The sequence below is a fragment of the Melanostigma gelatinosum genome, assembly GCF_949748355.1.
Source record: "Melanostigma gelatinosum genome assembly, chromosome: 4".
NCBI classification, from domain to species: domain Eukaryota; kingdom Metazoa; phylum Chordata; class Actinopteri; order Perciformes; family Zoarcidae; genus Melanostigma; species Melanostigma gelatinosum.
The window spans coordinates 1,668,914-1,690,996 of record NC_136637.1 but is presented as its reverse complement, the minus strand read 5'-3'; the positions used below and the strand labels follow the sequence as shown (position 1 = coordinate 1,690,996).

The 22,083-nt window shown below is 45.4% G+C and overlaps 1 protein-coding gene across 1 annotated transcript in view; it reads left to right on the top strand.

Annotated features, from left to right (window-relative positions):
• LOC306776223 (cadherin-2-like) overlaps positions 1-21,488 on the top strand; it is a 111,398-nt gene extending 89,910 nt beyond the window's left edge. Inside the window, exons 12-16 of the mRNA XM_079266842.1 lie at positions 1,612-1,845; positions 3,256-3,489; positions 10,922-11,061; positions 17,378-17,539; positions 18,936-21,488. Coding sequence (XP_079122968.1) covers positions 1,612-1,845; positions 3,256-3,489; positions 10,922-11,061; positions 17,378-17,539; positions 18,936-19,142 — 977 coding nt within the window. The 3' untranslated portion in view covers positions 19,143-21,488. The remainder of the gene's footprint in view (positions 1-1,611; positions 1,846-3,255; positions 3,490-10,921; positions 11,062-17,377; positions 17,540-18,935) is intronic.
• Positions 21,489-22,083: the final 595 nt, after the last annotated feature.

Here is a 22,083-nt window from a genome sequence, read left to right as displayed (position 1 = left end):
TGCATAGAACCAGTCTGACGGACTATTCTGAATGCCAGTGCGCGGTCTACCTGCCTGCAGTACAAGAAACAGGTGGAAGCTGTTCTCCGACTAGTGTGCGGCTCAGAACAAGGTCCCAGTACAGCGCCCCGTGCCTGCTGTACTGAGTTTCTACAGTCTCTCCTGGATAAGGGCCGGTCTCCCCTGCATGGGACCTACCCTTGGTACTGGACAGCTTATGCTTGTCCTTTTGAACCCCTGGCACAGGCGGAGCCTAGATGGCTATCAGCAAGACGGTTTTCTCCTTGCTGTCAATTCAGCTCAATGTGGGGGCGAGCTGCATGCCCTATCAGTGGAAGAATCATGTCTGAGGTGGAACTCAGATGGCTTGGGTGTCACTTTCTGGCCTAAGGCAGTGTTTCTCCCAAGGGGGTGGATACGTTCACATATAAACCGGCCTATCCAGCTGGCAAAGTTGACCCCCCCCTCCCCCATCGGGAGAGGAGAGGTCAAGGCTGCTGTGCCCAGTGTGGGCCCTCAGAGCTTATATGGAAGCCACCGCCTGCATAGTCAGTTATGGTGAGCCTAAGAAGGGCTGTGCTCCTTTTTAAGAAAAAAAGGAAAAACGGCACCTGTCCCACTGGATAGTGGAGGCCATTGCCGATACATACAAGGCGAGCGGCTGCGCTCGGCCATCCGGGGTGAAGGGTCACTACCAAGAGTGTCTCCACACCGAGGGCAAGCCTGAGTGGTGTACCTGTGGGGGATACATGTGCGGCGGCCTCATGGGCATCACCGAGCACATTCACCAAACACTACAGAGTTAACGTTGCCGACCCTCACCCACTGGGGAGGGTTCTTGGCCAATTTTCTCTGCCGGAGCTATAAGGGGTAGTTACTGTGCTTCCTCGTGACTCTTTTGGTATAAGTCATCCAGTGTTAAGCACTGCCTCTGGCGGTCAGTAAGGATGAAATAGAACGAAAGTTACGAACGTAACTACGGTTCTATGAATCCTGGATGACCGCCAGAGTTCTTGGTCACTCGGAATCCCGTGAACTCGCGAGAAGATTCCATAGGACTGAGCTCAGGATGACACCGGAACTTATAGATGACGGTGGTCATCCGAGGTCACACGTGACTTTGTTGATATAAATATTCGACCTGCGCATGCGCGAGACGGAATACATTCAGTGTTAAGCACTGCCTCTGGCGGTCATCCAGGATTCATAGAACCGTAGTTACGTTCGTAACTTTCGTTTTACCTCGGGTTTTAACTTGTACACTCAATTTTAAGGCGAATAAAGAAAACTAATGTCCATATCTTTATGAAGTTAAGCCAACAGGGTGGCATCACTGGTGCACAGGAAGCTACATTTTTAAATCCTACTGTGGTAAATGCATGAGCCGGCCCACTCGGCCGCTGATTGGGTAATACTCAATACTGTTGGGTTGGTTAGGGTAAGAACATCAGAGGCAGGGGAGGGCGGGTAAGACTTTCGCCAAAGTAAGAAATGAGCTTTTAGCTATACTGTATGTGGTTGAAGAGATGTTTTGTGCATTTTTACTGTCAAAAAAATAATAAAGTAAAAAAACAACATCAAATATTGAACATCTTAACTCTGTGTGTTCAGGTATCCCTCCTGCCAGTGGGACGGGCACCCTTCAGATGTACCTGTTGGACATAAATGACAATGCGCCTCACGTGTCCCCCCCTGAGGTGGAAATGTGTGAGAAGCCAGATCCGAACGCCATCAACATCACAGCCAGTGACCCCGACCTGACCCCTAACGCTGGACCCTTCGCCTTCGAGCTGGCCAACCGTCCATTAGATGTACGCCGCAACTGGACGCTGAGTCGCGTCAATGGTGAGCATGGGATAGTGTGTCCGCTTTGTTATTCATCTTCATTCAGTCATTAACTCTCTTACATTCTGTCACCTCTTAAAGGGAAGAATACACCCCAGAATAGAAATAAAGATTATTTATGAAGTCACTCTATATTATGCTGACAATGTCGCCTTCTAACAAGCTACTGAAATGGCTTTTGTTTCTCAGTGTCCTGAGTCCAAAAAGGCTTGATTTACCTCATTATGTACTGTAACTCCACATCCAATCATGTTAACCAGAGTGGCACTGGAGACTTTAGGCTTAGACTGAGTCAGACTTAGTCACAAAAACGATCCATTGATTTGACTTGTACATGGCTGCAAGGAGACTAGAGTTACTGAAGACCTGACATCCAATGACTGGACATGAGACGTGAAAGCAAAAACATCCAATCGTCACGTTTTATTTCAGAAAAGACGATAGCAATAGAAAAGAAAGGCAGCAGCAATGTCTTATTGATTGAATGCTCATAGTGTTAGAAAACATATCAGTTTAACGATGAGCTTAAGCAAGTCAGGATGACTTGCAATTTGCTTATAAAGACTTGTGAGTTGACTTGTGACTTGGATTGTCTTTTTACATACAACTTCTGTGGTAAAATATTTCAAACCGTCTGCATGTAGAGAGCCACGTGGAGGCAATAATTAATCGAATAGCCAATATCGCTAAAATACCAGGGCAGCCTATGAATGTAAGGGAGTCCCACTGGGATGCTCCTGGGGGTCCGTGTTGATTAAGTTGTATCCAGCCTGATTTTATTTTTGAAAGAGATTCTCATCCTCCAGTCCTTGTACCCATTGCTGCACTTTACCTCCCCTATCCTCCTGACCACAGTTACATACTTAGGTATGTACTAAGGTGTTGAGATATGGTCCTGAGCTCTGGAAAAAGCCACCAAGTGAACCTTGAGGATTCCAAAGGCGAGGGATGAATCTCCACGCTCAAAGACCTGAGCCTTGTATGCAAGACAGATAAATGATCCACTTTCTGCTCTTAGATTAGAGCCATGTTACAAGGTAACTGTGGGCCTGCGTTACATCATGGGGCAGTAGCTATTTAGAAAGAGACATGTTCTTCTTTTCACTCCAGTGTCTTTGGATTGATAATTGTTTTGCTGTAAACTTCGGGTGAAGTTTCTATTCCTATATCTGTTTTTATTTTAGTTGGGTATTGGGTATCATTGAAAATATGCAGAACTCTTCTGTCCATCAGTTACTGCTGTTGAAATGCTTTTTGCAATGCAAAGAACCGCCAGCTGCTCCTGTGACTCCCAGTGTAAAGGAGTGGTGGGGGGGCATGAAAGATGAAGATGGATGAAGTCCGTAAGTGAGGGATTACCACGCTTGCCTATCAATCTTTCCATGTGTCTCCCCTTCCATCACACCCCAGGCGAGTACGCCCAGCTGAGACTGAGGATTGGCTCCCTGGCCAGTGGGATCTACAAGGTTCCCATCAAGATCACAGACTCCGGCAACCTGCCCATGTCCAACACGTCCTACCTGAGGGTCAAGGTCTGCCAGTGTGATCACCATGGCGACTGTGTGGACATGGAGCGAATCATCGCCGCTGGACTGGGCACCGGAGCCATCATCGCCATCCTCATCTGTATCATCATACTGTTGGGTGAGCCTCCCACACACACTCCTTGTTTCTGTAGCACTGGGCTGACCTAACAACATGTACAGTGAGGACATGTTACACATTACATCACATACCCCTTGGACTTCAACAGTAGTAAACATACATGCATAAGTGACATGTGTTTTATTGCAGTATGTTCTGCTTACAGACGTGAAAGACAATGTAAATCATTTACAGCGGTCTTCTGAACATGCTTTTCCGAGTAAAGTGTGAACTTACTGGGCTGAAGCCTTTTTGTAAATGTAAATGAGGGTGGACAAATCAATAGAAACACCACGAAAGCCTCTTTCCCACTGGATACAAAACCTCACAAACACCCACTAACATCTGACGTTTGTGTCCAGTGGAAAAGGTCACAATTGACATTCATTCTCTGGACAGATGACTCTCCGGTAGTCACGGTGTTTTATTTGCCTCCAGCTCTGATCGACAGTAATCAAAACATTTTTCGCGCTTTATTTGTCATCTTAGCCACAAAGTCCGTCCGTCTCCGTCCGAGCAGTGCTCAAACATCGTTCCAAATTAGAGACTGACTAAATAGCAGATATTTAAAAAAACCAACCATGTAACATTTCCACTGGCCTCCATGCTGCTTTGTTGTCGTTTACTCACCCTGCTGTCTATGTTTGTGAAGAACCAGGAAGAAGAACAGAAATACTCGTCTACTGCCAATAGGAAAGGAGTCCATCGCCTATCTTTAGTATCTTTTCCTGCATTTAAAAAAACTGCATATATTTACTAATTTTGGTGGAATAAGGGTATAACTTTTGACTCAAAACTGAACACACAGTTAAGTCAACACTCAGTCAACAATCGTTGAGCCTGAGTTTATTAAAAACCCAAACCCAGTCGGTTTGCTCCTGACAGTGAAATCATGCCCCGGGGCCCCAGGGTCCCCAGAGTGCGGTAATCCGGCCATGGCCACCTCTTGTGCCATAGGAAGGAAAGGTATCGTTTTACTCCATCTGTTGTTTGCATTCAACAGCAAGGAAATCAACGCTTTTGTTCCATTTGTAGCTCCGCCAGCAGCTAGCATCAGTCTGTGAGTGGCACTCGTTTGGTCGAGCATAGGTTTGCCATGGCAGAGATCCCAGGCTCGAATCACAAGTGTGGATGTCAAGCTGCTTGCAGTTCTTCTTGTTATCAAGTGGCACTGCATGTGTTTGGACACTGTGCATAGATGGCTGTAGAGCTGCTTCCGCACTATAATGCTACAAGCTGACAGCTGAGTGGACAAACAGCTCTTACTGAGTGCTCAGCTGAGTTATAAAAAAGATTATGATCAAGGAAGAGTGCACTTGGAGTTACTGTATCGGACAAGAGAGAAGACGAGCGTTCAAGTACTCGTACAAAGAGAGCTGAAGCCCCAGTCTGCTACATGCACGTATTCCATCCCATAATTAAACAAGCAATACCAAGCAAGATGGTGCTCTGACTCATAGAGGGGTTCACCATGCTTCATGCATGCTTTTTTAAAGATTAAATTCAGTTTAATTCAGGAAGTTGAAGTGTGTCTAATACTGTAAGCGCTGAAGGAAGTTGAAGTGTGTCTAATACTGTAAGCGTTGAAGGAAGTTGAAGTGTGTCTAATACTGTAAGCGCTGAAGGAAGTTGAAGTGTGTCTAATACTGTAAGCGCTGAATGAAGTTGAAGTGTGTCTAATACTGTAAGCACTGAAGGAAGTTGAAGTGTGTAATACTGTAAGCGCTGAATGAAGTTGAAGTGTGTCTAATACTGTAAGCGCTGAATGAAGTTGAAGTGTGTCTAATACTGTAAGCACTGAAGGAAGTGTGTCTAATACTGTAAGCGCTGAAGGAAGTTGAAGTGTGTCTTATACTGTAAGCGCTGAAGGAAGTTGAAGTGTGTCTAATACTGTAAGCGCTGAATGAAGTTGAAGTGTGTCTAATACTGCAAGCACTGAAGGAAGTTGAAGTGTGTCTAATACTGTAAGCGCTGAAGGAAGTTGAAGTGTGTAATACTGCAAGCACTGGAGGAAGTTGAAGTGTGTCTAATACTGTAAGCGCTGAAGGAAGTTGAAGTGTGTTTAATACTGTAAGCGCTGAAGGAAGTTGAAGTGTGTCTAATACTGTAAGCGCTGAAGGAAGTTGAAGTGTGTCCAATACTGTAAGCGCTGAAGGAAGTTGAAGTGTGTCTAATACTGTAAGCGCTGAAGGAAGTTGAAGTGTGGCTAATACTGTAAGCGCTGAATGAAGTTGAAGTGTGTCTAATACTGTAAGCACTGAATGAAGTTGAAGTGTGTAATACTGTAAGCGCTGAATGAAGTTGAAGTGTGTCTAATACTGTAAGCGCTGAATGAAGTTGAAGTGTGTCTAATACTGTAAGCACTGAAGGAAGTGTGTCTAATACTGTAAGCGCTGAAGGAAGTTGAAGTGTGTCTTATACTGTAAGCGCTGAAGGAAGTTGAAGTGTGTCTAATACTGTAAGCGCTGAATGAAGTTGAAGTGTGTCTAATACTGCAAGCACTGAAGGAAGTTGAAGTGTGTCTAATACTGTAAGCGCTGAAGGAAGTTGAAGTGTGTCTAATACTGCAAGCACTGGAGGAAGTTGAAGTGTGTCTAATACTGTAAGCGCTGAAGGAAGTTGAAGTGTGTTTAATACTGTAAGCGCTGAAGGAAGTTGAAGTGTGTCTAATACTGTAAGCGTTGAAGGAAGTTGAAGTGTGTCCAATACTGTAAGCGCTGAAGGAAGTTGAAGTGTGTCTAATACTGTAAGCGCTGAAGGAAGTTGAAGTGTGTCTAATACTGTAAGCGCTGAATGAAGTTGAAGTGTGTCTAATACTGTAAGCACTGAATGAAGTTGAAGTGTGTAATACTGTAAGCGCTGAATGAAGTTGAAGTGTGTCTAATACTGTAAGCGCTGAATGAAGTTGAAGTGTGTCTAATACTGTAAGCACTGAAGGAAGTGTGTCTAATACTGTAAGCGCTGAAGGAAGTTGAAGTGTGTCTTATACTGTAAGCGCTGAAGGAAGTTGAAGTGTGTCTAATACTGTAAGCGCTGAATGAAGTTGAAGTGTGTCTAATACTGTCAGCGCTGAATGAAGTTGAAGTGTGTCTAATAATGTAAGTGCTGAAGGAAGTTGAAGTGTGTCTAATAATGTAAGTGCTGAAGGAAGTTGAAGTGTGTCTAATACTGTAAGCACTGAAGGAAGTTGAAGTGTGTCTAATACTGTAAGCGCTGAATGAAGTTGAAGTGTGTCTAATACTGTAAGCGCTGAATGACGTTGAAGTGTGTCTAATACTGTAAGCGTGGAAGGAAGTTGAAGTATCAGTTGAAATGAAGGCGTTAAAATGAGTTGCAGTTGTACTACTGAAGAGAGTTGAAGTGTTGAAGAGAGTAAAGATTCAGTCGGTAATTTGTCTGTTACATGTCCTCTGGTTTGGCAGATGAATTTCACAAACATGTTTAGTACTGACGTTACAAATTATGATCAGATAAAAAATTCTTGTTCAGGTTTTGAAGATGTTGTACAACCTTAAATTGTAACAAAGTATTAAGGCGTGTAATGTTTAGTTGGCCTCACTGTGTTTGAGAGATTCATATCCACTACTCGGCAGTGTTTGAAAGACTTCATTGGGCTTACATTTTCATAAAAGTTACAAAGCTGCATGTTTCTTTAATGAGCGATCTCGGGGAGCTTTCAATTCAGATATTTGACAGTTGCTATTGCACCTCCATTAGCAGCTGTGTATGAATGTTGGGCATTTGAGTTGATGGACAGCTTGTGAAGAGGAAGGAAAAGAGACGACAGAAGTGACGGGCTACCGGCCCTCGGGCCTCGTCTCACTATGTGGCACGTTGGCTGCATCTTGGAATGAGGCCAACTCTGGAGTCGGGCACAGGCAACGTTGTCATTATTTCAAATAGACTAGATGTGTGCCGTCTGATGTCTCGTTGAAAGCCGTCCCCGTCGGTTTCACTGAGAAATGTTACAAATGGTGACAAGCCATTTTTCAAATGGCCTCTCTGGGGTTTAAATTGTCCTCACTTCGAGTTTCACTCAGCATCCTGGTGTAGTTTGGCCCTCGCAGGTACAGCAGACTACAAACACATGCACACACCCTGAGCTCCTCTGTGTCGTAAATCCACCCGGATTAATACGATCAAAAGGAGAAAGATTCACATCAAGTTAATACACCAACCAGTTGTCTACAAAATAAGAGCTGTGTGTTCCTCTCCTGCCTTCACATACTCAGTCCCGTACGAGGGGAGTTCAGCTGTTTGCTCTTGAACTTTGACCGTCTGCAGGAGGCTGAGGAGATAACGGAGGCTTTGCAGCTGTGATACAAAACTTGCATTAATGAGAGTGAACGGATCCCCGGGATAAGGATAAGGATGTTTATTGTCATCGTACGAACATACAACGAAATTGAGTTGGTGACTCATCAGTACAGCAGCAACAGTTAAAAAGTGTATGAAAACATTCAGACAAGACGATTTAAAAACAAGACATGAAATAAATATATGCAAGATAAAACAAGATAAAGCACAGGCATCAATGGCTTCATAGTGAACAATGTGCTTGGTTACAGTGTCGTGTTATTGACTGTTTGTTTCAGCGCTGGGTGGGGTGGTGGGTGGCGGTGGGGGGGTGATGGAGGAAACCGCTCTGGGGAAGAAGCTGTTCCTCAGCCTGTTAGTCCGGGTGTTGATGGTCCTGTATCTCCTTCCTGATGGCAGTGGAACAAACAGAGAGTGACCCGGGTGAGTGGTGTCTGTGCAGATGTTTCTGGCCTTCTTCTGGAGACGGCCAGCATACACAGCGTCCAGGTCAGGCAGGGTAACTCCCACAATCCTCTGTGCTGTTCTAACCACCCGGGTCAGGTCCCTCCGGTTCTCTGCTGTGCAGCTGGAGTACCACACAGTAAAGCACTGACACAGGATGCTTTCGATCACACTTCTGTAGAAGTTAACCAGAAGTGCAGGGGGCAGGCCAGCTTGTTTGAGCTTCCTCAGAAAGAAGAGCCTCTGCTGGGCTTTCTTCACCAGGTGTGATGTGTTCAGGGACCAAGTGAGGTCTTTAGTGATGTGGAGCCCCAGGAATTTGATGCTGTCCACCCTCTCCACCTCCTCCCCATTTATGTAGAGAGGAGAGGGTGTGGTCTTCCTGGATCTCCTGAAGTCCACTATGACTTCTTTGGTCTTGGTGGTGTTCAGGACCAGGTTGTTGTCCGAGCACCACTCACCCAGATGTTGGACCTCCTGTCTGTAGTGTGTCTCGTCGTTGTTGGAGATGAGTCCCACCACAGTGGTGTCGTCAGCAAACGTCACTATTGTGTTGGAGGAACCCCTCCTATTCCTCCAACACAATAGTGAAGTTTGCTGATGACACCACTGTGGTGGGACTCATCTCCAACAATGACGAGACACACTACAGACAGGAGGTTCACACACTACAGAGCAGTCCTGAGTGAAGAGGGTGAAGCGGGCCGGGCTGAGCACACAGCCCTGCGGTGCACCAGTGTTCAGGATGGTGGTTGTTGATGTCAGGTTCCCTATCCTGACATTCTGTGGTCTGTTAGAGAGAAAGTCCAGAATCCATGAACAGAATGATGCAGAAAGTCCAAGGTTTTTGAGTTTATGTACCAGTTTATGGGGGATGATGGTGTTGAAGGCAGAGCTGAAGTCAATGAAGAGCATCCTGACGTATGTGTTAGGGTGCTCCAGGTGAGACAGGACCGTATGAAGAGTGATGGAGACCGCGTCCTCTGTAGACCTGTTTGCTCGGTATGCAAACTGGTGGCTATCCAGGTCTGCTGGGAGGACGTCCTTGATGTGTGATAGTATCATCCTCTCGAAGCACTTCATGGTGACAGGGGTCAGGGGTCAGGGCAACTGGGCGGTAGTCGTTGAGGCAGGTGACTGCGGTCTTTTTGGGACAGGGACAATGGTGGTGGCTTTGAGGCAGGTGGGGACTGCAGCTTGTTGCAGGGAGAGGTTGAAGATGTTAGTGAAAACCTCTGCTAGCTGGTCGGCACAGGTCTTCAGTGTGCGGCCCGACACTTTGTCTGGTCCTGCTGCCTTGGTGATGTGGATCCTCCTCAGAGCGGACCTCACCTGGTGGTGCTGGAGGAAGAGTGTCTGCTCCTCCTTGGCCTGGGTCTTCTCGGCTGTTGCTCCGCTGTGCTGTCTATCAAAGTGGGCAAAGAAGCGGTTCAGGGTGTCGGGGAGTTCTGTCCTGACTGATCTGTGTGGTGCTGCTCTTGTAGTCGGTCCGGGTTGTAATACCTCTCCACATGCTCCGGGGGTCGTTGTTCTCGAAGTGTCCCTCAATGCAGAACTGGTTGATAATGCAGAACCAGTCTAGAGAAAGAGAGATGCAACCAGTCGTGTAGCTGCAGAGAGCATTATTAATGACTTAATGAGGGAGCTGTGTTCCCAGATGTTGAGACTATTATGATAGCAGAGACATGTTCGCCATCACACAGTCAACTGCTATGTCTAGGGGGTTCCTGGCCCTTTTGACTTGTCACCTGTTAACGCAAAGCATTGTCTTCATACCTTATGCTGCATTCACGAGCGAACCAGGCATTGGGTCGATGTAGCGCCGTGCTGCACATTCTCACCCCAATGGGTCAAATAACACAGCTCGATCAGTGCTCCCAAGCTTCAAACTATGACGCTCAAGGTTCCCTTTAACTTCAGTTGTTGTGTCAGAGACGGCGTTTCCGTTCTTCTCGTGCATCGTGTCTTTTCTAAATAAGCATTTGTGTTCATAAGAAGTTAGGTTGAGGCAACAAAACCACTTTTCTTCCGGAAAGGAGCGTGGTTAACATTGACTTGGGGTTAACAGCGGTCTCTTGGATGAAAGTCCTGTGTTTGTCTGCTCCCACCCAGCCGGGGTGGACTGTCTTGCTCTCTTTGCTCTACAGTGTTCGATGCACTGGGGGTGAGAACAGGTGACTGCACATTGATTAACAGCTCCTGTTCCCTTGTTGCTGGGTCGCCAGTTCCATGATTTGCCACCACAGCGTGACGCCGGGTTACGTTTCACCAAGAGTTGCTTCTGTTTCAACCTTTCGCAGCAAGAGTGGAGCGATTAGATTCTGGTAGCAAAGGTACAGGTCACAGTGACCTCGCATCATCCCATTCTGGTGATCAAGATATCTCAGCAACGCCTTCAGCCAATGTCTTCACATTTTGAACTGATTTTGGTGGTCAAAACACTTCTAACTTCAGAATTCATTCAGAATTCATATGCTAATTACGACATTTTCCCACAAATGTCTGAGAGGATAACTTGATGAAGTGATGACATTTCAAGACAGACATGGGTGTAAACGGCAACATGACTGGTTGGCAGAGGCAAACAACCTTTGTGTTGCTCGTGGAGCTGTCAGAGATAGCTTTTGTTCTTTCATTAAATAATGTCTTTACCTCATAACTTGTCCCGCAGTGCTGGTGCTGCTGTTTGTGATGTGGATGAAGAGGAGGGACAAGGAGCGCCAGGCCAAGCAGCTCCTCATCGACCCAGAGGACGACGTGCGAGACAACATCCTGAAATACGACGAGGAGGGAGGAGGAGAGGAGGACCAGGTACTCACACACACACACACACACACACACACACAGTACTACAACATAAAAACAAATCACACAATCCAGCTTGGGTTGCTCTCTCTATCGTTTTGTGATATTTCTGACTATAATTTGGTGCTACATTTCCTTTGATTGGTGGTTTTCATTCTAGGTTTACATTTGTGCCAGAAATCACCTCCAATCTGCTCTTGCGTTCATGGCTCCCACACAGTCCCTCTCAAACACACACATTCTCATAAAGGAAGCATACAGTAAAGTACACATGACGTTGCCACACAGACACACTCTGCTTCCTACAGTTTTCAATCATCCGTCCTCCGGCTGAGATTAAGTGTCCTACAAAAGAGGAGCTAAACAGGATTAATTGCTTTCTGTTGGAGAACAATTTCCTGTGTCCCTCCACACAACTCCTCTGCTGGTGCCAGGCACATAAGCTGCTCCACACTTCTGGAGGAAAAAATGGTTAACCCTTCTTTACCCAGCCGACGAGACTGACAGCATGTTTTACTTTCTGCTGCAGCATCTTGTAGTGGCTGTAAATAAAGGCAGTTGCTCTGTATATGTGCAACCATACACACACTTACAGTACTGTACAGGTAGGGGAATCAGATGCTATAATGTACTGCGCTATTTCACTGCAAACAGATTGTTTGTACTGGATCTGCTCTGGTACGTACTGCTTCCAGGAAATAGCCACAGCCTTGCACTCTGAGTCCTACAAGGACACACCTTCTCTTGGTTGCAACCATTGCAATAAAATGTTGTACGGATCATGGCCCACAGAAGGTGGATCCCAATTGGTCGATCCCCTGACTTTACATCTAGCGTCCCCAGTCGCTCATAGTTTGTATTATGACCGTGACAGGAGGCTTTATGCTTTCGGGTCATCCGACCCTTTCTTGTGAATGCAATATCTTAGAAATGCCTTTACATTTTTCCAAATGTTGCACAAATATCCACTTGGATTAAGGGATGAACTGATGAACTGGTCTGGTTAGAGGCATACAACCGCAAGGTGGTAATTCTAGTTAACCCAGTGAAATATCTCAAGAGCGATTGGCACAAACATTTTGTTCAAGAATTCATGGTACCTGGAAAAAAATACTCCAGATTTTTTCCAGAGCTATCACAACGTCGAAATTTCCCTCAGACGTACACATAGACTGTAAAGACCAAGTGGACATAGTCACCGCGACGTCACCCAATCCTTTGTGAACTGCGGTTTTGAAGTTTTTAATTTAGGATTCAAGGCGTCGCCATCTTGTTGTTTTGTAACCAGAAGGGACAGAGGATGGAGCGAAGTACAACTGAACGTGGATAAGACATTCTTTGGCAACCACCAATTACAGTTAACTTTCACAAACACGCGGCAAGAAGGGTTCAAGTTCTAAGACGAAAACACAGACGACTCCCAGATTGGACGTGACCGTGGTAGAGACCTGTCAATCACTGTGTAGCCCCGCCCGAAAGCATCCCCTTCTTTATGGTCTGTGTGACTCCAGATGGACCATCATTTACTAAATGAGCATCATGCTGTATTGAAGAAGACTTGAATTGTCAATCATTCTGTACACATGACATCTATTGCACTGCCCATCCTGGGAGAGGATCCTCCTCTGTGTCCCTCCCACAGGCCTCTTCCTGTTTTTATCCCTGTTAAAGGTTTTTTGGGGGAGTTTTTCCTGTTAGATGTGAGGGTCCTGGGACCGAGGATGTTCCATGTGTACAGAATGTAAAGCCCTCTGAGGAAAATTTGTGATTTTGGGCTATACAAAATACATTGAATCGAATAAAGTCATGTTTACAATGTTTACTGAGGTACTGAATCAAGAGAGAAGTAGACCTTTTCTCATAGACTTCTATACAACCAGAGGAGTCAAAAATATGAAAGCCCAACGTGACAGTCTGTGGCACACAGTGCTGGTAGTGATGGAGCTTGGTGATTCAGTGTGGTGTTTGCGTTCACACATTACGACGAGCAAAGCTTTAAACAAAGTAGGAACCCTCTCATTGTTCCTGCAGGAGCAGACTCAATCTGCAATTTATAAACCAATTGGAACCCCAAAGGGTCTTGAAGATGAATAAGCACATTTTGAACACTCTACTGCAGTGCTTGTTCAGCTGACTTGCTCGGCCTCCGGTGTTGCTGCTTTCAGCTTTCTCAAGAACCACTCATCCGAACAACTTCACGCACTCGACGCTGCTCTTCCTTTGGTCCTCAGCAAATAAACCCGCCAAGTGTGTCGTCGATCGGCCGAAACTCAAAGGACTTCTGCACATACAAACCTGCATAGATACATGGAGACAGACTCCTCCCACTGTAGTGATGACTTCACTTATCGCACTGTTTCTTTCATTCTGAATAATGTTTGGATGAACTCGCCTCCCTTAAATCCTATTATTTGTTTTGAGCAATAACGATTTTACCAAACATGATCAAATTTGTATTGACATTGTTAACCAAATATAAGTTAATGGCAAAAATCAAAGACCGCCTATTGAAGCTGGACTTTGTGTTTGTGTTGTTTGAGTTAAACACAAACTACTGCAAGAAACAGCCAGCGTTCCTTCTTCCTTTATTACCACTACACTAGCATGTTACACTAACATGTTGCACTAACATGTTGCACTAACATGTTGCACTAACATGTTGCACTAACATGTTGCACTAACATGTTAGTGCAACATGTTGGTGTTGCACTAACACGTTGCACTAGCATGTTGCACTAACATGTTTCACTGGCCTTGGATAGTGTTGGTTAAAGAGTTTAGTTTGATTCGATTACCATGTTAGCTTGTGTCTTTATTTGTCTTATTCAAGCATTAGATACAAGGCGCACACGCACACAAACCTTCATTGATAGCAGTTGTTCCCTCACTTCTAATCCATACAGTACCTACAGTGGCGGGCGTCAGGGCCTGCAAGGCCTTCTCTGCTGGCCTAAACAGAATCACAAAGCTACGGTATATATATTAAAAAAAAAAAAAATCTATTTTACAATTTAAAAATGTTTCTTTATGTATTATAATTTATAAAAAAATGTTCCCATTTTCTTATTTTCTCATTGCACAGCTCCTGTCTTCCTCACGCTCGAGCGTTAATCAAACGACTCGTACACGAAGACGTACATAGTTACAGCCTTAAAAATGAGCTGTGGCGCCACAATGTGGTTATAAGGTGGTATTTCAGCTGAGTGAAGGCCCAGGTATAAAATGCACGGCCGCCACTGAGTAACTATAACCTATAAATAATACTTCTTTAACGTGTAAGGGAACACCACCTACATTAAGAATGGGTTCTGCTTTTAAGAAGAAACAGAACCCAGTGAAGTAAGTCTGAGGTCGTCCTGTGGTCCACAGACAGAGAGTGGGAGACTGATTCTGTTCTCCAGATGCCAGTGTGTTCTCATGTAGTTGTACTAGTTTCTACCGGTGGATTGTAGCAGCAGTCACATTGTAAGAAATTGGTCCTATATTTCTGACATAAGCTGACTTGAATCATCCAAGCTCTAAATTGGATTGATGACCAAACATTGCATCACAGTTCAAGTGGGACAGCTCAACACCCTGCAGCGTACAGGGTGGCCTTCTGTGGCCACAGAAGACTCAGCGCTCACTCGGTTAGCTAATTAGGATTCTAGCCTCAAAATCAATAATTCTGGCTTCCAATAATGTTATCTGTCTGTGCCCCCGACGGCATTCACATATGAATACAGTATACGATACTGGATGACAGTCGTAGTGAAGTGAACCTCACTACATATGCGGTCGCTGCTGCAGCTGCAGAGATTTAAAGATTAAAAAGATGCTCAGTGGCGTGATGTGGAGGAGTTGAAATGTTAAACCTGTGATATATGGGAGAGGTAGTCAATGCTGCTCAGACACAGATAACACATATTTCAAAGTAAACATTGCCTTAACTGCAAAGGTATGAGCCATTCTGTATGTTAAAGAGTCTGAAAGCTGAAGCACCTTAAAGCATGCTTTCTCATGTCCTGCACCCATCACCTGAACCAAACACTGTATTTATTCCCGGTCGGGGAGAACGCGTCTGACACAGACTGTTGTGTGCTACAGTTGTAAAAGGGAAACAGTTTGTTTTTTATTTTCTTCATTGCCATAAAACATAAAACCCAGCTTGCAGAAATTAGAGGTTGAGTTTGGTGATCCATCACAGCAAACACTATGTCTGCTTTATTGTTATGAATGTTACTTCAAAGTCATATGGTAATGCAGTGCAGGGGGATCATTAGTCTGCATATACAACTGTGTTACTTTCAACATTTAACCATGAAATAATTGAATGAAATAAATGGCTACTAATGACCTCCTGGAAGAAATACTCATGTAAAATAGACAAAGTTTGCAGGAAATAGGCCCAACATGCATGAATCCTGGGATAGTTCTTCAAATAAGAGTCCTTCAGAATGTCCTCACTGGGAGGACGTCCTCTCTGGCCTGTGTTAGTGTAGAAATACAGAAAGAAGAACACAGCACTTTCCTCCCTGCCTTCATTATTGAAGGGCTCTCAGCCTCTCTTCAGTGAAACGTCTTCCACAGCATGCTGTTATTGTGCTGAAAAGGCCGCTTTAGTGGATTTCCCCAGAGACCAGAGAGCACGGACTGGTCTCTGGGTGGTTGCTGCGATGACTCAGACTGCTACCATTCAACGTGAAGAGATCAGAGGCCGGGACACATGCTCCCCTCCGCCCACTGACTGCGCTGGAGTTGTATGTGAGAAGGTGCGAGAGGGACTGTGTCTCTCTGTGGATGCTAATAAGATAGCATGCGAGTCCTCCCTTAGGACGGAGAAGTGGTAGACGTTGCATCAGAGGAGCTTGTGGTGTCATCGATCCTCATTACTACAGCTAGAACATAAAGCTAGTGATAGTAGTGAGTCAGGCATGAGGAGTCTACGTTATTGGGCATTTAACGGTGGGTTTGTTCGGGTTTGGTAGGGAAGTTCAAGCCAACAACTTGTTTTTCTCATTTAGCTTGAAGTGTGAATTTTACAGCAGCCCAAATGTTCTTGATCTTTGTGATTCTTTTTAAGTAGAAGTGTTTGAAGTCGAGCATGTTTCAGGTCTTTGCATGAATAATCATGTGCAGAGGGTTTCCATCCCTAACAAGTATTGAAAGGCCTTAATGCTTAAATCAATCTTTCAAAAGTATTAAAAAGGTTATGATATGGCAAGTTTGTTCTTTCTGACACTGCATTGTAAAATGTCAACAATAATTGGTCATCTATTTATTTTCAACAGTTACCAGTTGCCTCTAACATCAACATCACACAGATGTGGATAGCAGAACCTACAATACTCAGAGCAGAGAACCCTCTGTCTGCTAGCTGCCCTTTGCTCATATCTGCAATTATTATGTGGGCAATAAACCAGGCAACACTATACCATCCCAATGCACTTCAAGGGAACGTCTAAAGTAATATACTGCTTCACACTGTAAGCAAGACGAGCTGCCCTCGGACGGCCGAGTAGAACAAGGAGCTCAAACTGAGCGTGTCCGGTAGAGGTGACGTGGTAACTGTTTCCTTCATCGTTCATGAAGTGTGCTGATGAGTCAGTGTGCATCGCTTCCTCCACTAGAGGACCTGGATTCAACCACGCTCCCATGCGTGCTGGGAACACGTTAATAACATCTGGACTGGTCGAGAAGAGGCACATTCGTGCATTTGCGACCCCACTTGATCCGTCAGTTGGGTCGGACAGAGGTCGGATCACGTTCCCGCCACAAACGAACCACTCCAGAGTTCCTTTGGAACCAGGCCGAGACCGCCTCCTGTCAGGGGTCTTGATGCGGTGGTCTGCTTCTGTACCCGAGTGCGCTTACTGTGTTAACACCCTTAAACGAATCGCACCAAGAAGGGTGTTCATTGTTTGTTGTTATGCACCAGTCAACAAGGAAGCAATAAACGCTTCTGATTCTGATTATTAGCCAAAAATCATTTATTTAATGATTTATTGATGATAAGGTTTAATCTCAGTGATTTTCTTTGAGTTTTGTTCTGTTATGATCGTCGAGTTTAATTTTTACGTTTCTTATTTGTGTTTGTGTTACACAGGGCAATGACGCAGCACAGAAAATGGACTTTGTTTCATTTAAATCTGTAGTTGGTGAAGTTGTTTTAGACACCTGTGATGAGACTTTCAGTCGTCTAGCCTCTCTTGCATAGTCTGTTGTTTGTATTGTTTTGTGAAATGTTCTTTTTTTTTATGCAATTAAATGAATCAAATCAAACCAATCTTGAGTTTAATGAGTGATTTTGGGCAACATGTGAATGCGTTGTTTGTGTGTTTAGGACTACGACCTGAGTCAGCTGCAGCAGCCTGACGCCCTGGAGCCAGAGTGCGTGAAGGTGGGGATCAGACGTATGGATGAGAGGCCTCTCCATCATGACCACCAGTACCCCCTCCGCTCTGCCGCCCCCCACCCAGGAGACATCGGAGACTTCATCCACGAGGTACGGCAACACGCATCTTTGTGGGAAATGTCAGTGCTGTGCCATCCTCGCCTACTGACATTCAATCTGTTCACCGTGATTCCGTCCTGGCGGTCGGGCACACAAAGGTCTCAGCGCACAGGAAGTGTTGAATCACGACTTGAGTGGAATACAAACTGTCTGTTTCGGCAGCAGTACGCAAACACTGTGTCCAGAAAAGCGCAGAATCTGCCAGCTGCAGATCTTCTGCTTCTCTCATCCCGTTTCTTTGGCATGAAGCATCAAAGACCGGCCGGGGATGTGTGTTTACCTCATCACCTGCCAGGGTTTAGGGATAGTGGAGTTAAAAGAGTTTCTTTCAAACAGTCACTCCTAGTATTTGGAGCTGCCAAGTATAGGAACTAACGCGCTGTAGCATTGAACTAGATTACTGCTGGTTAAAAGAGAAGGCAATGGCTGTATCCAAACAACTAAGCAGAGTTCAAATACACTGAGGTCTGGGCTCAGCTGCTCCCCTGGTATGTAAGAATACATGAGTATCAGTGATATAAGTGTGCACACTCACACTAGTTAGTTTAACTCCATGTGGAAGCCGTCCCCATGGAGACCTCCCACTGGACCCATATCTCCGTCTGTTGTTGTGGGTTTGACTCAGTGAATTGAAGAAATGACGACATCAGAGGAATATCCCTCCTCAAATTCCACCGAATCTCATCATGTTACACTCAGTTGTACACATGAAAGGTGACAGATGTAGGAGTGTATGTGTTTCACTCCTATACCTCCACACACCTGTCTAATACATGTGTAGTGGAGGTGTCTGTTTGAGAAAGTTGGTGTAGAAAACTGACTACAGTGACATAGTGATGTATCAGAGTGCAGTAATGCCCCCATACATGGGTCCAGCCCCAGTGAGAGGACTGTATCTGAATGCCTTTGAGTACCTTTAAACCTCCCTCAGACGGATTAACACGACTCTGAGTGACTCACACACACGTCTGAACTCTTCCTCTAGCAGGGCTGATAACCGTCATTGCATCTGGAGGCAGTGGGGGCTACCCGGGGCGCAGCTTCATCATCGTTGTCGACGCGGCCATATTGTTTGTGTGCCGCGTCTTTTTCAGTCGGGCTGCATAAAGACGTCTGCCGAGTGGAGCTCTGGGGCATCAGAGGATGTGTGCAAAACTCAATATTCATTTTCTAAAACAAAGATTAAACATGACAGTTAACTTCAGTATTTTCTGTTATTTGATAACTGCTGCTGATAGTAATAATACAAATCAACATCCGGAAAGTAGAGTTCCTCGGGCAAAGAGAAACAGCATCTCGTAGTAAAGATTCTCTCATCAATTTTCCGCTTTATTTTCCAAACTTGTCTTTGCTCACCTTCCTGTCCTTCCTCCATTCCTCTCTGCAGGGCCTGAAGGCAGCGGACAACGACCCCACCGCCCCCCCCTACGACTCCCTGCTGGTGTTCGACTACGAGGGCAGCGGCTCTGACGCCGGCTCCCTCAGCTCCCTGCACTCCTCCTCGAGCTGCGGCGACCAGGACTATGACTACCTCGGCGACTGGGGGCCGCGCTTCCGCAAGCTGGCCGACCTGTACGGCGGAGGGGATGACTAGCGCGCCACAACCAACAACCACCCTCCCCCGCCCCACTGTTCGCTGCTCCAGGGCTCAGGTGGGGCGGGCGGGGTTGAGGAAACGAGGATTACGGGGGGTAAACGCACGGGGGTATTGGATCGGCACTTCTGCTTCACCACGGTTCAGCTTGTAAAGAGACCTGCTGCCCACTTGACGACGGTTCGATGACACTAGGGACCATTCGGACTCCTGGCCTAGCGATGCAGGCTGATCACTGAGCGTTAGCCCCTGTGCTAACACGGGACTGGTTGTCTCCACGGCGGCTAAGAGCTACAACAGCCATGCTACAGACGCTCATTTACACTTGAATCTCACAGTACAGGAGCACTGGGGTCAAATGTGCCTTTTTGTACATTCTTTTGATTGTGTTCAGTCTTGATTCTACTCGTTGCTTTAAAAGCTCCCGGTGTTTTTGCGATGGCGACTGGAGGAGCACTTCGCCACGATTGTGTGTGTGTGTGTGTGCGCGTGCGTGCGTGTGCGTGCGTGCGTGCGTGCGTGTGCGTGCGTGCGTGCGTGTGCGTGTCATTTCCACAGAGACACACTGGATGGATGCTATAAAAGGGCAGCGTGTATTATGAGACGCCTCGTGTGGTCCTGCCAGTCGAAACATGGCTTTACTTGTACGGCTCTGGGTGTTGACGTTTTTCTCTTTCCATCGGATTCAGGCAGAAAATGACAACCAGCCTCCCAATCACAGTTAGCAGAATCTACATATGCAGTTTGTCTTTTGATTAGTAACCGAGAACGGAGATTGAACTGCAGTGAAGAATGGCTGCCTGCGCTGGTTATTTGACGCCATGATGCATTGAAATAACATTCTCTCTGAATGGAGGTTTTTTTACAAGCAGGGAATGTTTTTTCACAGTTTAAATATTGTGGTTATGTCCTTGCTGTGCTTTCATGAATGGGGAGTTAGAATGGAATGTAGTTTAGCTCATTTCCAGGACGACAAAACACGGGGAAGCAAAGTGGCGAGAGAGGTGATGAAATATAATTTCCATTCATGTGTTTGTGCAGATGAAAGGAAACGTAAAGCAAAAAACACCAACAAGGAATCAAGGCCCCAAGAAAAACTCAATCTAAAAACATTTGAAGCACTTTTGTTTGCAGAGCGACGGTCAGATCAATAAACTGACAGTCGTGAACAACATGATAGAGGAAGTTATTTTGTCAATTTGCGACCACATTCTCATGACTTTACATGGATATTCATGGTCCCTGGAGGATAAAATCAAAGATGAAAAGTTCCCCTTGTATAAAAGATGTGGAACAGGAAGAACCGAATATCTACGTATACATGTGATGTACTGTACAAACACGTCTTCTGTTGCTAAATCTGTTCCAGTGTTCACTCTGTACACCTTTCATTTCACACGGATGGTGTTTTTGTGATAGATGCTGTATCAAACATATCGACTTTACTTCCACGCGACCTCTTACCAGACCGGCCCTTCTTTCAACACCGTTTTTTGGAAAGACTGAAGACGAGCAGTACTTCCCTGTTGGGAAGGTTTACCCAAACGAACATCAGCTCAAGATGTAATGTGAGCTGGTTTGAACATGTGCTCATGTGCAGTTCATTCTTCACTTCATGAAGCGGTTTCTGCAGTTCAGACATCCACAGAATTCATTACACATTAAAAGAACCAGTAGGAAGCTGTTGGCCTAGCAGCATTAAGGCCATGAACACCTTTACTTCCATTCTATGAGAACATCTGCTGCATTGAATATGTATAATTTCAGATTATATATCCGGATAAAAAAAATACCATCTTCAAATTTGGGCGGCTACGTTACTTGTTATCACAAAGTCACGATATTGAGTTCATAATACATGGGTCAACGGTTCTTGGGTTCCTTCATGCTCTCTGAAGAACGCAGCATCGTATAGAGGAGCAGACCTCCAGCATGTGAGGCTGCAGGTCTGCTCCCTGCAGACCTGCAGCCTCACACGCTGTCGTGTTGCTTTCTCTTCGTGGGAAGCAGACGTCGGTCAAACCCAGAGCTGTATGAAGGAGATGCATATTTTTGCCAGTTTGGTGTTCCAAGGCTAGTGAGAAGACATGTACAGTAATGCTAGACTTTAGATAGATACCTTCTGTTTTCTGTTTTTCGCTTTTATCACGATGTAACTTATGCAGCCGATTGCTAACAAAGAGACATCGGTCCTTGTTTTGTAGCAACGAACTTCTCGATACTCTGCTGTGGATGAAACACAAACGAAGGCAACGTTTCTTCTGTCTGCTGATGGTCTGCCTTAGTGTCCTCTGGTCCTCTCCACCTGGCTCCTCACTGTAAACTGAAATATGTACAGATTGTGTTTTTCTCTCTCGTCGTTCTTTTGGCTGTGATCGCTGAAAAATGACATGCTAATATCTGAATCCTTGTATATGTGTCATTTGGATTACAAATTAAAATGTTTTTGCATGTTTTTATCTTTTCATTGTGGGAAAACACTATTTTTCGGATCTTTTGCAGATCAGTCACACACACTGAGGGGCAAATCCACAAAAAGCTTGCGTGACTTTGGGCCGCTAAATCAAATAAGACAAAATAACCAAAAATGATTCTAAGCGCTCACAAAGGGCCTGCTGTGGTGAGAAGCAGATGTTTTCATTCGGTGATGTACAGATATTGAGTGCAACAGTTCCTACTCTGCAAAAACGGTCCAATTGACAAAGATCAGCGCGCACAGCTACAGAGATGACTGGTGTCCTCAGAGAGCTGGTGGCTGTCCACTCAAACGCACTTATTGTGGGATGCAAAGTTGTGTCATGAACAATAAATGATTCAAGAGTTCTGTACGTACTAGTCGATAGGCGGGTGGCAATCTCCACGACATGTCATTTTTGGAAAAGAAACTAGCAACCAATGGCCAGGATGGCAAGTGGAATCATTCACTCTGTTACACGGGCAC